The 17,421-nt window shown below is 47.7% G+C and overlaps 1 protein-coding gene across 7 annotated transcripts in view; it reads right to left on the bottom strand.

Annotated features, from left to right (window-relative positions):
• MAX (MYC associated factor X) overlaps positions 1-14,933 on the bottom strand; it is a 70,242-nt gene extending 55,309 nt beyond the window's left edge. The window contains exon 1 of one of the 7 annotated variants that reach the window (XM_073609633.1): positions 14,613-14,933. In XM_073609633.1, the coding sequence (XP_073465734.1) occupies positions 14,613-14,648 (36 nt within the window). In that variant the 5' untranslated portion in view covers positions 14,649-14,933. The remainder of the gene's footprint in view (positions 1-14,612) is intronic. The other 6 variants (XM_073609634.1, XM_073609636.1, XM_073609635.1 and 3 more) reach the window with 6 other exon arrangements.
• Between the last annotated feature and the right edge of the window lie 2,488 nt (positions 14,934-17,421).

Here is a 17,421-nt window from a genome sequence, read left to right as displayed (position 1 = left end):
CAAAGCCTCGGAAACTGAGTGGTTCTGAGTATTTCTGAACAGCTCCGAACCGTTCCGGCGCCCCCGCACCTTTGGCCAAATGCGGTACTGCACACCCCATTAGCTTGGATTCTGCTCGTTTTGCGAGATACTCGCAAACCGAGTCAGAATTTTTTTTTAAACAGTTGCCTGTCTTTCAAAACGCACATTAACCATGTTACTCGTAAACCAAGGTTCCACTGTATATCTTTTCATGTGACATCACTGAAGAAATGACACTTTGCTACAATGTAAAGTAGTGAGTGTACAGCTTGTATAACAGTGTAAATTTGCTGTCCCCTCAATAACTCAACACACAGCCATTAAGGGGGTTGTAAAGGTTCGTGTTTTTGCACCTTAATGCATCGTATGCATTAAGGTGAAAAAACACCTGGCAGTCACTGGCCCCTCAGCCCCTCCCCGTTTTACTTACCTGAACCCCTTCATTCAGTCAGCAGGGATGCGCTGTCTCTCTCTCTCTCTCTCTCTCTCTACGGGCTCCCGGCTCTTGATTGGATAGATTGATAGCAGCGCAGCCATTGGCTCCTGCTGCTGTCAATCAAATCCAATGAGGGGGGCACCGGGGCCGAGTCCTGCATTCTCCAGCGCTTCTCCTTGGGTGTTATCTGATGCGGGGAGGAGCCATGAGAGCCGCAGAAGGACCCCAGAAGAGCAGGTTCGGGGCCACTCTATGCAAAACGAGCTGCACAGTGGAGGTAAGAATGATATATTTGTTATACAAAAAAAAAAAAAAAAAAAAAAAAAACACAAAACATAAAATTACCCTTATAATCACTTTGATGTCTAAACCGCTGGAAACAAAAAGTGAGTACACACACTTTTCTTTTATAGTAAAACTAGGCTTCTGTAGTTTTATACCATAATGTGTACTAGCACGTTACAGACTTGCCTTTCAACCAGAGCCCTCCCACGCTGAGCTGTCAAGCCCCTGACGCTTCCATGTTCACATGGTCTTCCTTCTGGGTTCATGCTCTCCAGACATGTGAGTGGCCAGACCACTATGGTATCACTCATATGCATGGGAGTCACCATTGTGGCACACTGGCACAGCACTTTATGCAATCAAGGCACACTGCTGCTGAGTGCTGGGAATGCAGAACACACTGTGTATGCACAAGTAGCGTCATCAGCTCAAGCTAATATCTCCTAAATTGTATAACTTTAGTAGATATTCATGGTACTTAAAGAGGAAGTAAACCCAGGTGGGTTTTACTTCCTCTTTATTTCCCTGCAAAGGTAAAGCATAATGGGCTACTATGCATCCATCTTCATCCCTCTTCCTCCGGGGCCACGAACAGCGGCTCTGTGACTAGCCGGAGTCGCGTGACGTCACACCCACGCACGCGGGAGCCGCCAGTCACAGCATGACCCCTATTAGAAACAGCACAATGTGCAGTTTCTAAAAGTACGCATGCGTCGATGACATCAACTCATGCGCCGTAGTCATCGGCGCACGGCTTTTTTGTAAATATCTCCCAAACCCTGGAGGTTTAGGAGATATTTCAAGCACCTACAGGTAAGCCTTAATATAGGCTTACCTGTAGGTAAAAGTGGTTGTGCAGGGTGTACAACCACTTTAAAAAGGTAAGACTTATTATAAACTTACTTGTAAGTGAAAGTTTAATATTAGATCTTATCACTACTATAAAAGCGGAACTGAAGTCGACAGAATATTTTCTACCCTTCAAGTGATGAGATCGTTGGATTCCTCACTGACCATTAAAATCATCCCCCCGGGCTTCTTTCAGGTGCCAGGTTTTCAGCCTTTTGATTGGCCTGCAGGGATAATGCGACTCCTGTGCTTCCGCATAAGAGTCATGCTTTCCTTCACACCAGCTCTTTGCTGAGAATGCATGCTGAGTTTGTACATGCAAAAGAAAACGGAAAAAGCTGTTAAAGTGGTACTAAACCCAGGACCCTGTATTCACTATATCTGGTCTCCCACAGTACACAGAACATGGAAATGCAAAAAAAAAATTAGAGATATAGATATAGATATATATATATATATATATATATATATATATATATATATATCTATATCTATATCTCTCTCTCTCTCTCTCTCTCTCTCTTTTCTCATCAGCAGTATATAGAAGTCTTGTGACTTCTATCAGTGTCCAGCCAAGCACTGGTTTGTCCTATAAGGCTCCATGACCCCTGACCCTCTGTCTGGACAGGGCCGATTAGAAATACACACAAAACTGAGCATGTGCAGAGTGCCTCCAAGGCTCTGTACCATCAGCAGATGGATTAGGGACTATGGAAGAAGGGGGGGGGGGGAAATCAAAGAAGACAGGATCAAACAGCCTTTTTACACAATGCAGAGAACTAACCCATCAGGTTCCACAGTATAGCAAGCATGTTTTACTGCATATACAGACAGATATTACTGTTGAGGGTCTAGTAACACTAAGTGTTTTATTGCGGAAGAGACATTGCATGTCTCTTCTGCTATATAAAAAGATGCCTGCTAGCAATTTTTGTTACTTTTTTTTTTTTTTGAACAGTCAAAATTACATTTTAATCAATTCTATGTACCACTGCTCAGCTCTGGTGCACAGAAATATGCAGTAGCCAGGGTAGATTTAAAAAAAAAAAGACTAAAGACTAAAATCTATGTAAAGATAGTTTTCTATTTAACCACTTGATATCCGCGGTATAGCCGAATGACGGCTACTGAGACTAGGGTGATCACCGATCCAAGTAAGGGGCCGGTCCCGGCCCCCTACCATGTGATCAGCTGTCAGCCAATGACAGCTGATCACATGATCAAAACAAAAGCTCTGTGATCGTTTTTTTTTTCTCCTCGAGCTGACAGTGCGAGGAGAAAAAAAAAAGCCGATCACCGGCTAACCAGCAATGGACATCGGTCCCGAGGAGGAGGCAATAATGCCTCAATTGTGCCTCAATTGTGCCACCAGTACCCCCTGCCAGTGCCACCTGACACTGCCACATCACAGTGCCCACCAGTGCCACCTATCAATGCCAACAAGTGCCACCTATCAATGCCCACCATTGCCACCTAACAATGCCAAACCAGTGGTGCCAATCAGTGCCACCTAGCAGTGTTGCAGATCAATGTACCAGCTCAGTGCCCATCATTGCCACCTATCAGTGCCCATTGGTGCCGCCTCATCAGCGTACATCAATGAAGGAGAAAAATTACCCTTTTTAAAATTTTATAACAAAATAAAAAAAAAAAAAAAAAAAAAAAAAAAAAAAAAAAAAAAATTTTAAATTCGGTCTTTTCAAATTTTTTTTTAACAAAAAATAAAAACCGCAGAGGTGATCAAATACCACCAAAAGAAAGCTCTATTTGTGGGGAAAAAATGATAAAAATTTCATTTGGGTACAGTGTTGTATGGCCGCGCAATTGTCGTTCAAAGTGCGTCAGCGCCAAAAGCTGAAAATTGGTCTGGATAGGAGGGGGGTTTAAGTGCCCAGTAAGCAAGTGGTTAACCACTTCAATACCAGGCACTTAGACACCCTCTCGCCCAGGCCAATTTTCAGCTTTCAGCGCTGTCGCAATTTGAATGACAATTGCGCGGTCATGCTACACTGTACCCAAACAATTTTTTTATCTTTTTGTTCCCACAAACAGAGCTTTCTTTTGGTGGTATTTGATCACCTTTGCGGTTTTTATTTTTTGCGCAATAAAAAAAAAAAAAAAAAATTTTTCTTTGTTTCTGTTACAAATTTTTGTAATTAAGTAAATTTCTTCTTCAATGAGGGGCACTGATATGGCTGCACTGACGGGCACTGATACAGTGGCACTGCTGGGCATCACTGAAATATAATAGTGCCAATCAGTGCCCATTTGTGGGCACTGATTGGCACAGACTGGGCACATTGGGCACATACCTGGCCATCCACGTTGCCCCCTTCCCTGGTGGTCCAGTGTGGTCATCAGAGAGGGGGCAGCGCTGATAAACAATCAGCGCAGACCCCCCGTCAGGAGAGCCGCCGATCGGCTCTCCTCTACTCGCGTCTGTCAGACGCGAGTGAGGAAAAGCCGATCAACGGCTCTTCCTATTGACATCATGATCAGCCGTGATTGGACACGGCTGATCACGTGGTAAAGAGCCTCCGCCAGATGTTTGACACACCGCTCCACCGATCGCCTCGATGCGCGGCAGCATGATATCCTGCTGGACGTCATGACGTCCAGTCAGAATACCGGAACCACTGCCCGGCCGTCAATCTGCTATAGGCTGGGCGGGAAGTGGTTAAAGGACCAAGCCTCTTTCTGAGATTTGTTGTTTATAAGTTTTTTTTGCTACAAAATTACTTAGAACCCCCAAACATTACACATTTTTTTTCCTAACACCCTAGAGAAAAAAAATGGCGGTCGTTGCAATACTTTTTGTCACACCGTATTTGCACAGTGGTCTTACAAGCGCACTTTTTTTTGGAAAAAAAAATTGATTTTTTTCTACTCACCGTAAAAACCCTCTCTCTTTCCTTCATTCTTGAGAAACGGATGCTTGATGCCGGAAGGCCCAGGAAGCACTAACCACCCTGGTAGAATGCGCCGTGACGGGAAAGGGGAGCACCCGCCCCTTAATGGCATACGCCTGGACAATAATCTGTCTGATCCACCGAGAAATAGTGGCCTATGAAACCGCCAGGCCCTTCCTTGGACCATCCTTAGTTACAAACAGTGAATCTGACTTACAAAAAAAGAAGCCGCAAAAGATACACAAGGAGAGCCCGAACTACATCCAAAGAGTGCAACGCGACCTCCTTAGCCCTCATTCACACGAGGCGGACCCCGCTTCCACGGAGTTCGCCGGCTCAGCAGGAGATCTCTCCGTTGATCTCCGCTGAGCCGGCGGATGACAGGTCCCTCTCTGCTCACTGAGCGGGAAGGGGCTTGTCAGGCGCCGCTGCTGCCTATGGAGGGATCGAATGAAAATGGACAGCCTGTCAGTTTTCATCAGATCTCACCCGATCCGATAACGACGGATCCGGACATAGGGCCATCCGTCTGCTTTTTTGCAAATGTCAGCGGAGACATGTCTAACATGGAGCGCCCGTTCAGGTCCGCCATCAAAACTGACAGGCGGACCTGAACGGTCCGATCGTGTGAAAGGAGCCTTAGGGTGAGACAGTCGCGAACAAAAAGGAAGTACAATGTCCTGATTCAGATGAAAGGAAGATACCACCTTAGGGAGAAACGAGGGATGTAGACGCAGCACCGCCTTATCCTTGTGAAGAGCCAAATAAGGAGACTTACACGACAAGGCCGCCAGCTCAGAAACTCGCCGAGCGGACTCAATAGCCACTAAAAAGACAACCTTCTGAGAGAGTGTGAGTAAAGGGATCTCCCTAATGTCCTCGAACAGCGGCTTCTGAAGTACCGAAAGTACCAGGTTTAGATCCCACAAAGGCAGCGGTGGACGTACCGGGGGAGCTACATGTCGAAACCCCTAAATAAAAGTACGCACCAATGAGTGGGCGGCCAAAGGTCGCTGAAAAAAAAAAAAAAAAAGAAGGACAGCCAGAGCCAATATTTGCCCCTTGATAGTGCTCAAAGCAAGCCTCTGATCAACCCCACGCTGCAGAAACACCAGGTCCTAGACACCAAATAGGAACGCGGATGACACCCCACAGCCTCGCACAATGAGATGTAAGCATTCCAGGTGCGATAAATTTTCCGTGAAGTGGACTTACATGCCCTCAACATAGTGGGAATCACAGAAGTAGACAACCACCGGTCTTTTAGCACCTGGCTTTCAATAGCCAGGTCGTTTAAGCCAGAGACAGTAAAGCAGGGTGAAATATGGGACCCTGGGACAGGAGGTCCTCCTGTACTGGTAGCCACCAGGGAATGTCTGCCACCATCCATAACATGTCGGCGTACCATGGACACCGAGGCTAATCCGGAGCAATCAGAATTACTGGAATTCCCTCGGCCTCTACCCTGCGTAGCAGACGAGGAAGGAGTTTGAGAGGAGGGAAGGCATAAATGAGCCAGATAGTGCCCCATGGCGCCACCAGCACGTCTGACGCCTCTGCCAAGGGATCTCTTGATCTGGCCACAAATCTCTGCACCTTCCGATTGTGACGAGGCCAGAAAATCCACGTCCGGCGTGCCCCACCGCAGGCAAATAAGACAAAAAACTCCGGATGCAGTGACCATTCCCCATGATCCAGCAACTGACAGCTGAGGTAATCCACTTGCCAGTTCTGCCCACCGCAGAATACGAGAGACCTCCAGCGCCGCTTCAAAGCTCCTTGTCCCCCCTTGGTGGTTGACGTAAGCCACCGCTGTGGCATTGTCCGACTGGATCCTGACCAGACGACTGCGCAGCCACTGCGTCCAAAAGGAGAGGCATAACCTGATTGCCCGCAACTCCAGCACGTTGAACGATAGGCAGGATTCCTCTGGCGTCCAGCGGCCCTGGGCCGACTGAAGGCCCAGAACCCCCCCCAGCCGGTCAGGCTGGCATCTGTCGTGATCACCATCCAATGGAGAGGATGAAACTACTTCCCGGATCGTAGAACTGGGGACCGAAGCCACCAAAGGAGCGAGGTCCTGGCCAGATGGCCCACCCGGATCTGACAATCCAGAGAGGCCGGGGGCTTGTCCCATTTGGACAAGATCTCCCTCTGCAAGCCTCAAGTGTGAAACTGCGCATATGGAACCGCCTCAAAAGGGGGATACCACGAGTCCATGAACCTGCACACAAACACGTAGTGACGACCACCTGCGGGACAGCAGCGACCGCACCACGGAGCAAAGGGTCTGCAATTTGATCGGTGGAAGAAAAACCTTCGCCTGTGCAGAGTCCAGAATTAACTCCAAGTACTCCATGGGTCGGGAGCAACACGGACTTCTGGAGATTCAACACCCAGCCGAACTCTTGTAAGGTCTGCATGGTGATTGCCACGTCGTCTCTCAGTTCTGAGGCTGACGCCGCTCTCAGGAGGAGATCGTCCAGGTAACTCAAGACCCCCCCCCCCGAAGAAACAAGTCCTGTACCGCCCCAAACAAGGCCTTCCGATGAGACGGAAGAAGATGAAGATTGGAGGAAAAAAAAAAAACCTGTCTGGCGGGCAGGAAAGAAACTATCTTGTAACTGGACAAAATTAGTTTGCAGACCCACAGGTCGGAAAGAAGAGAAGCTCACCAGTCTGTAAACCACCGAAGGCGACCCCCCACCCGTAAAAAAAAAAAACTTAATGTGGAAGAGGACTTGTCCGCAGGCTTGTTTGGTTTGCGACGCCAAGGGCACTTTTGCCCATCTATGGGAGTCTTGATGGGCTGGGAACGCTTGCCCGCAGAACCAGGTGAAGCGGAAAAGGAGGGACCATGCCTACTACGGGGCTCCTTGCCTTTTTTGGACTGTGGGAGAAAAGTACTTTTCCCCCAGTAATGTCCTTCAGAGAGGCTCCAAATAGCCTCCCACCCTGGAAAGGCAAATCCACCAAAGCCTTCTTAGACGTCTGGTCCGCCGATCAGCACTTGAGCGAAAGCAGGCGGCGAAGAACCGCGGCCAACACGAAAACCTTCTAAAGTAACGGGGCCATGTCCAGGGCCGCATCACAGACATACTTAAGTCCATGCACTAACTGGTCTGCCAGTTCCACACAGACTGAGGACGCTTGCTCATTACCCAACTCGCGGTGTAATAGCTTAGCCCATTCAGTAAGTGTCTGCGACACCAGAGCCGTGGCTAGCACCGGACGAAGAGCCGACCCCCGCCATAGGAAACATAGATCGCGCAACCGCCTCAGCCTTCGTGTCAGCAGGATCTTTGAAAAAAGGGGACCCTTCCACAGGAATCATGGTCGCCTTATTCAACCTGGACACTGGAGGATCAACGACCGGATGGGAAGCCCATTTCCTCAACAAACTCTCTTCAAAGGGGTAACGCAACGCCTCGGAACTGAAAAGGACCCCTGCGGTCGTTCCCAATCCTTGTAAATAAACTTATCAAAATAAGAAAGTTAAGGAAACACCTTAACAGGGGGGACCGGCTTGTGCAACCCAAAAAGGGACAGACACTTCTGCAAACGCCCCTACCGGATCCTCAATTTTCAAAGTATCGCGCACCGCCGTAATGAGAGCACTCACGCGCCGCAACAGACACAGAGGACACCTCCTCGCTGTCCTAAGGATCAGGGGCCGCGTCATCCAAACCCTCCAGGCAGGGGCCGCCTGACACGGCAGAGCCCGAGTCCAGATCAGAGTCCTCCCCAGAAGATGGAGGGGGAAGGGGACTTTTCTTACCCGCCTTACGCCCGCACGCCACCTCAACCCGGGAGAGGAAGGATTCCAGGACTGCCGATAAAGTGTCTAGGGGCACCGCACACCCAGAATGGCAAGCTGCCGTCATGGGGGTGTCAGGGGGGGGGGGGGGGGGTGCACCTGCTTGAGATGCCATAGCGTCCCACACTCGATCGGACAGGGACCGAACGCCCACTAGGGAGAAAGAAAGGCAGACCACCCTCCTAGCTGCCGCAGACTGGGGGACCCCCAGAAGGACTCACCACCCTGACCTCCAAGGAGCAGTGCTGTACTGTCCGTCCTCTGCAGATGGGACAACCATAGGGAAATCCGCGTTCTTGCCTGGCTTCAAATACAGGGACTAGCGCTAGAGGACCAGCCAAGTACGCCCCCACGAGGCTACTATAAAATGGCCGCCAGCTGCCTTTCACAGATAGAGCCAGAATGCCCGAGACCACAAAAAAAAAGGCCGCTATGGCTACGAGAAAATGGCCGCCGGCCGAGCTTCAGCAAATAGAGCCAGAGTGCCCTGAGACCACAGGAAAATGGCTGCCGACTATGAAAACATGGAGGAGACAGATGCCAGCCACCACTCCCAGCAATACATACAGAGACCACCAAGCCAGGAAACCCAGCGGTGTAGCTGAGGGGCAGGGGGAAGGGAGGGGGGAGGGGAGAAAATACCCCCAAAACCAAGCACCCCAGGGAGTACCCAGCTGCTCCACCGTGCCTGGACCAGGCCGGTGGAGCTCATACGTGTCCAGCAGGGATTGCGGGTCTCACTCCCCGAATAGATTCACTCTGCGCCTAGACGGAGTGGCTGTTGTCCGTGGCAACACTGTGACCCAGATGTCAGGTGCCTGGTCATATGTGTCCCTGCAAGGCGTCTTAGCCCGCTGGCCGCCCCAGTGCAGAGTGGGGCTTGTCACAGCCGACCCAGCGCGGAGCTCAGATCTGCGCGCGCTCTGTGGCCAGGCTAGGGAGACTACCAGGATCTATAATATCCTGCCTGTCACCCAGCCCAGCGGTTGATTGCAGGTTCTTAAAAAAAAAAAAAAAAAATTAATTAAAAAAAAAAGTAAATATATAAAATAAACCAAAAAGGACCACAGGTCCCAGCAGGGAGCCAGCGCCTTCTCCAAGACTAGGCAGAAAAAAAACTGAGCTGCCTGTAGCAGAGTGGGGGTTACTACCAGTTCCTGGGCGGTGCTGTGCTTGTTTTGTTATTTCTGCCTAGTCCTACTCCTAAAGGTGGGGATATAACCATAAGGTCAAAATTAGAAGTGCTGTGTCCGTCAATGAACGAAAGAGAATACACTTTTTTTAATTAAAAAATAAGACAACAGTAAAGTTAGCCCAATTTTTTTTTTATATTGTAAAAGATAATGTTACGCCGAGTAAATTGACACCAAACATGTCCCGTTTCAAAATTGCGCCTGCTTGTGGAATGGCGACAAACTTTTACCCTTAAAAATCTCCATAGGGGACGTTTAAAAAATTCTACAGGTTGCATGTTTTGAGTTACAGAGGAGGTCTAGGGTTAGAATTATTGCTATCGCTCTACCGATCGCGGCAATACCTCACATGTGTGGTTTGAACACAGTTTTTATATGCGGCCGCTACTCACGTATGCGTTCGCTTCTGCATGCAAGCTCGTCGGGATGGGGCGCGTTTAAAAAAAAAAAAAAAAAAAAAAAGTTTCCTATTTATTTTACCTTTTATACTGTTTTTTTTTTAAATTGTCACTTTTATTCCTATTACAAGGAATGTAAACATCCCTTGTAATAGAAAAAAAGCATGACAGGACCTCTTAAATATGAGATCTGAGGTAAAAAAGACCTCAGATCTCCTATTTACACTAAAATGCAATAAAAAAAAAAAAAAAAAAAAAAAAAAAAAAAAAAGGCCCTTTAAGAGCTGTGGGCAGGAGTGAGGTTTTGACGTCGCTTCTGCCCAGCAATTGTATGGAGATGGGTGGGGGCCATCTTCCCCTCACTCCTCTCCATACCTGACAGGATGCGATCGCCTCTGCCACTGCCGATGGCTGCGGTAAGCGGCGGAGGACACCAGATCGCGGCAGGAGAGGGGCCTTCTCCTGCCACCGTTAAAAGTGATCTTGTGGCAAATCTGCCGCAGAGACCACTTTTATCCTGTAGCGGACCGCCCGCTGAAGAGGATACGGCGGTTTGGGCAGCTAGCTGCTGCCATAGCAACGATATCCTCCTTCAAACAGCCGACGCAAAACTGTGGCGGGCAGTCTGTAAGTGGTTAAGATACATCAATAATTTAGTTTATTCAGCATGAAATGGAGCTTAGTTATGTAGCATGAGGCTGTATATTCTGCAAAATCTAAATTTTTGGTAAACTCATTCAATGAATCCAAGCTGAAATAACATTCACTGCTTTGATGCACTCACACAATTTGATTACCTATTAACCTAAAATTGGTTCAGATATCGCTGTTTTACTAGCTTGACAGCTTATTTTTCTAAAATAGGAAACCTTCATTTTGTTTGCAAACATTAAAGCGGAGTTCCACCAAAAAGTGGAACTTCCGCTCGTTGTACTCCTTCCCCCCCCCCTCAGGTGCCACATTTGGCACCTTTGGGGAGGTAAGATACCTGCCTTTCACAGGAGGAGAGAAGAGCGGAGCCTCGCACATGTGCAGTAGGGTTCCCGGCGTGAAGCCATAAGGCTTCACTGCCGAGTTCCCTTACTCGCAATGGAGGTGGCATCCACACGACAGCTGATGGAAACATCAGCTGCAGTGCCGACATTGCTGGACTCCAGGACAGGCAAGTGTCCGATTATTAAAAGTCAGCAGCTGCAGTATGTGCAGCTGCTGGCTTTTAATTTTTGCAGTGGTGGGCGGATATTGGATATTTTTTTTCTCAGCACCTACTGTTTATCTGCTGTATTCATATTTCACTTCCTCCTCCCTGGCCGCGGCCCATCGCATCATTTCCTGTTTGCAATGCCTTCTGTGAAGGGGCGGCAACTTCCTCTGAAACTGCTGTTGCTATGGAAACCTGACCTGAAACCTATTACACGGCTTGTGCTGCACTGAGCATGTGCGAGATCTGCAAGGATGAGATCCAGGAAAAAATACAGTCTGGCTTCAGATGCCCACACTTAAGATGGCCACGGCCTGCTCTAAGTTTATAAAATAACAAACTACTGCTATAAACTAACAAAACAGACCTTAGTTTACAGACTAACTTTACTAGAATACATTAAGCTTGAGCATTACAGGGGTATTTTTATTTAAAAAGTATAATTTCGGCCGTAACACCACTTTAAATCGAGTTGATTTAAATGAAGCCTTTTTACTAGTCATGATTTAAATCAAATCCACACTGGCAGTGCCCGAAGCCCTTCTGTGGGTTCCAGACCATTTCAGAAAAAAAAAAAAAAAAAAAAAAAAAAAAAAAAAACGTTTCTCTTTGACTTAGTGTTAACAGTAAATAGAGGGCAAATCTCCATACAAGCAAGGTGCTCGTATCTCTCTCCACTCTATCCATAACTAAAGAAAAAAAAAGCTTTCAGTTTCACTTTAACATTTGGAATTCTTCTATTACTATGGTGTACAAACAATGTAGATTCCTTTGCTCAATACTGGGTTTCTTAGCAACATACAAAAGCATATAAAAATAAAAAAAAAATAAAAAAAAAAATTCTGGATAGTAGAATGCATTTACTGTATGCCCAACTCCATACACACAAAAAAACGTGCAAAAACGTGCATACATATCCATCCATATCCCTTTAATTTTTTTTATCACTTCTATTCCTATTACAAAGGAATGTAAACATCCCTTGTAATAGAAATAAGGATAACAGGGCTCTTTATGGGGAGATCTCGGGTCAAAAAGACCCCGAATATCTCCTTTACCTTTAAAAGCAAAAGATTAAAAAAAATAAAAAATAAAAAGTAAGTTAATCTTTTGCTTTAAAAAAAAAAAACAAAAAAAAGGTTTATTTCCACTGAGACGGGAAGTGACGCAATGACGTCGCTCCAGTCCTCCAAAGCCATAGATCTGGTCTCTTATCGCCTCTGTAACGAGACGGCCGCACCGTCCACGGGCACGTTGGTAAAAACGGTAAGCTCGAAAATCACCGGTGAGCGTCGTCCCCTCTCACTGCTTCTGAAAGCGATCCAGGGGCTAACGAGCATGGAATAAAACACAGGTAACTGCAATGGAACACAAAGAACAAGTTTTTTTCTGTGTCCAATTCAATGCTGTTTCTCTGCGTTCCATAGCTGTGCGATTTTATGCAATATGTTTGTATAATATCACACAGCAACGCACAGAAACGTGTGTAAACACACAAACAAAAAGAAAAAAAAATGCACCGAAATGCACCTCCCACCCTCAACAATTAGACTGAGGCGCTTCTAAACTGCCAGTAAAACACTGAGCGCTTTTGAAGAACTTTCCATTCATTTCAATGGAGAAGGGCGTTTTTTCACTGCCCTACACAGCGCACTGCCCCAATGTGAAAGCATTCATTGATTTTAATTAAATAGTTTTTCGGGAGCTTTTCAGGCACTTTTTTTAGCGTGAAAGCACCTGAAAAGCGCCTTGGTGTGAAAGGGGTCTTAGGTCAGAATAAAAAGGCCTTTGGGGGGGGGGGGGGGCACTATGCATAAAACGTCATGGCAATGTGCAAAAGAACAAATTGACTGCGGGCGCATTTTAGGCACGTTGCAGTGTGAATGTACCCTTAGGCTAGGTTCATATCACTACGTTTTGCGTAGGTGCATTTGCACGGGCACAGCAACCCATTCATCTTAATGAGCTGCAAGACACAGAAAAATTTCCCAACCCTTTTTCCAAAACTCACCTGCAGAGCAGCACCATGTGGTTTCCAGCATCAGAAAAAAGGCTGCATTTTCCAATTCCGATAAAGAATTAATGGCACCCCCACACATCTGCTACCCGAGTGACACGTTTTGTCTGTGGATCGGAAACCAGTGTCAATATGCACCAGTTCCTTTCCTGCATATGTGTGAACTTAGACTTAAAGTGGAGTTCCACCCAAAAATGTAACTTCCGCTTTTCAGATTCCTCCCTCCCTCCAGTGTAACATTTTGCATCTTTCAGGGGGGAGCAGATACCCATCTAATACAGGTGTTTTGCACCCACTTCAGGGCATAGATACCTGAGCCACCCGCGGGTATCTACACCACAACAGGCACCTTCTCTGTCCCCCCGTTGCCTTCTGGGAGACGCACAGGTCCCAGAAGACAGCAGGGACCAGTGGGAACACGCAATGCAAGTCGTGCATGCGCAGTATGGAACCAGGAAGGCTTCACTTCCTGATTCCCATACCCAAGATGCCGGCAGCAGCACCTGAGAGCCAGATCGGTTTTGGGTGCTGACATCGTGGGCGCCCTGGACAGGTAAGTGTCCTTATTTTAAAAGTCAGCAGCTGCAGTATTTGTAGCTGCTGACTTAAAAAAGAAAAAAAAAAAAAAAAAACGGCAGAGCTCCGCTTTAAACGGATCTTCACTCCTCCCCCCCACTCAATTTTTTAATTACCGGGAGGTGGGCCGTGGACATTTCACATACTCACCCACCCAGAGGATCCAGCGTTATCCCACTGAGATCCTCCTGTCTTCTGCCACCATTTGATCCTGTGCCGCCATATAGTTTGTGACGTCATCGAGAGGTCCACCAGCACCGGGTTCAGTGGGCGGGCCGCTCGATGACACACGGCTAGGCCCATCCCCCCACTTGTGCAGGTCGGCAACGCTTACAAAAATAGGACATATCCCCGCCTAATAGGCCAAACGCACTGCTCTAAAGCAAAGAAGGCTGCGATTAATTCTTCCCCTGCGTTTTTGCGCAAGCCAAATTGCATGGTGTACAGCACGTGTTACGGCGTGATATTCTAACAAAAAGCGGCAGGGACTCTGTGCTGTACTGGTCATATGTACACAAACACGCCGCACATACGTGACCCCCCCGGGCTTACCGAACAGGTCAGTGCGAACGGCCCCCCGCGTCAATGAAACACATCAGGTTTTCATGGTAAGCCACCAATAAAGTAGGAGATATTAGTCTATCTGCAGCCTCCTCTCAGACTGGAGAGATTATTGAAATATTAATAAACAGAATATAATTGAAGTCTCTGAGCCCCCCCCAGCACTCCTCTATGGGATTAAGTATAATAAAGAGGTCCTCCATCCTCCTGACTGCTGATTGGTCATTTCTGGGTCAGGCCACGAATCCCCGAATAACCCCGTCCTATGAGGTGAGGAGAGCAGACAATGGAGAGGAGAGGAGCCCCCTCTGTAACCACAACACAGACTGAGATGTCAGCATACACTTACGTCGCTCTCCACCTCGATGTCATCGTTATCGCTCATGCTTTCATCCACCGGAGCAGGCGGTGTTCCGTACGGGGAAAACAGGATGACTCTTCACTGAACAATGACCAGAAAAAAAACAACACACCATCCAGACCCGGGGAAATCACCCCGAAGAGGCAGGAAGGAGGACAACCTCTCTGCGCCCAGGAAAACAGATCACCGGAAGCCACACGTGACTACTCACTAGCAGAGTCTCCGCTTCCTGTCCTCGGTGCGGAGGGGCTGCCGGGAAATGTAGTCCTTCGTGGCCAGGGCTGGAAGAGAGAAATACAGGACGTCCTAGACGTAGAACGAGGCGGTGGTGAGGTAAGAGGAGGGGTTTCCTAAGAGGCGTCCCCTGATAGGTGGACAGTGCTCTGTGCCCCGCCTGTTATAGGAGAAACACGGAGGATGTACACAAATACCTCATGGAGCTGACGTTCACTGTGACAGACTCCGTTTTGTGTGACGTCCATCCCACGCACACTCCGGCTGTGTTTATGTATATACTTCTCCCCCAGTCTGTGACTGGAAAGCACTTTCCTACAGTGATATTTCACCCTCAGCACAGTCTATCAACAGCAGGAAACCATTGAGTGTGTAACCTCTTTATCTTTAACCACTCAAAGTGGTTGTAAACCCTTAAAAAAAAAAAAAAAACCCTGTAAGACAAAGACATCATGACCTAATGTGCATCGCATACAAGCTCATTATGAAATACCTTAGAACAAAGCTATTGCAGCGGTATGGTTGCCACCTCATCCCTTTAAACCCGAACACATATTAATTACACCGGTTCTGTGGCTGATTGCGGTGGTAATTAACCACTTCCCGCCCTACCCTATGCTTTGGGCGGGTATATCTGAATGATGCCTGTAGTTACAGACATCATTCAGATATTGCCGGTTTCAGCCGGCGAATCTCTACACCATAGGAACGATCGTAGTGGCCGTTCCGCCGCTTGATCGTTCCTATGGGAGGCGAGAGGGGACGTCCCCCCCTCCCGCCGCCCTCCGGTGCTTGCTCCGACTCACCGTTCCGATCGGTGAGGCGGAGAGCGGATCCGCCGGCGCTGGATGTAGATCACAGAGATTTCCGGCGGACCAGATGGTCGCCGGAGTCTCTATGATCGTCGGAGGCCGGGCGCGATGTTATGACGTCACGCCCGGCCTCTCCATTCAAAAAAAAAGGCGCCGCTTTGGCTGGGAAACGGCAATCATTTTATTTATTTTTTTTTTATTTCAGGCTTCCCAGCCTAGTGGTGAGATGTGGGGTCTTATTGACCCCATATCTCACTATTAAGAGCACCTGACATGTCATATTGCTATTACAAGGGATGTTTACATTCCTTGTAATAGGAATAAAAGTGATCAAATTTTTTTTTTTCAAAAATGTGTCAAAATAAAAAAAATAAAATATAATTAACAATAAAAAAAAAAATTTTTTAAAGCGCCGCTGTCCCAGTGTGCTCGCACGCAGAAGCGAGCGCATACGTAAGTCCCGCCCACATATGAAAACGGTGTTCAAACCATACATGTGAGGTATCGCCGCGAACGTTGGAGCGAGAGCAATAATTTTGTCCCTGGACCTCCTCTGTAACTCAAAACATGTAACCAGTAAAAAAATTTAAAGCGTTGCCTATGGGGATTTTTAAGTACTGAACATTGGCGCCATTCCACGAGCGTGTGCAATTTTGAAGCGTGACATGTTAGGTATCTATTAACTCGGCATAACTTCATCTTTCTCAAAATGCAACTTGGGCTAACTTTACTGTTTTGTTTTTTTTTTTAAACACAAAACTGTTTTTTTCCCCAAAAAAACGCGTTCGAAAAATTCCTGCGCAAATACTGTGTGAGATAAAAAGTTGCAACAACTGCCATTGTATTCTCTAGGGTCTTTGCTAAAAAAACATATATAATGTTTGGGGGTTCTATGTAATTTTCTAGCAAAAAAATTATGATTTTTACATGTAGGAGAAAAATGTCAGAATTGGCCCGGTAGGGAAGCGGTTAAACTCACTTGGTGCCTTATCTGCATTTCATTAGCCTCAGAACCTGTGTAATTCAAAGGTGTTCGGGTTTAAAGGGTTGAGGTGGCAACTCTATGCAGCGGTCCCCGTACATCGCTGTGATGGGCGACATGTCTCCAGAATCTTACTTCCAGGTTCGCGGGCTCCGGCACTGTGATTGGCCGGAGCCGCAATGACGTCACTCCCACCGGTAATGGCGGCGTCACTCCCTCATATGACGGCATCCCAGAACGGCCACTGTCGCGGGGGTGCATGGCGATCGCAGCTGCGCCGTGTTGCTAGGACACAGCGTGACCCTGATATCTGTAAAGAGCTGCAACTGCGGCTCTTTACCAATGTGATCGGCTGTGTCCAATCACACCTGGTCACATGTAAACACGGAGATGCCGGTTATCTGCTCTCCTCGCCTCAAACTGACAGAGTGTGTGGCGAGGAGAGCCGATCAGCGGCATCTCCACGCAGGGGGACATCTAGGAATGTAATCAGGACACTGATCATCAGTGCCCTGATTACAATATAGCAATATAGTGTCACCATTCAGTGCCCACCAATGCCAGCAATCAGTGCCCACCAGTGGCAGCAATCAGTGCTCACCACTGCCCACAAGTGCCACCAATCAGTGCCCATTAGCGATGTCAGTCAGTGCTGGAAATTAGTGCCGCCTATCAGTGCTGCCCATCAATGCCCATCACTGTTGTCGATCAATGCCTATCAGTGCCACCCATCAGTGCCCATTAGCGATGTCAGTCAGTGCTGGCAATC

Source organism: Aquarana catesbeiana, linkage group LG13, assembly GCF_042186555.1.
Source record: "Aquarana catesbeiana isolate 2022-GZ linkage group LG13, ASM4218655v1, whole genome shotgun sequence".
Lineage (NCBI taxonomy): Eukaryota > Metazoa > Chordata > Amphibia > Anura > Ranidae > Aquarana > Aquarana catesbeiana.
Note: the sequence above shows the minus strand (reverse complement) of the source record. Positions and strands in the feature narration are given on the sequence as shown.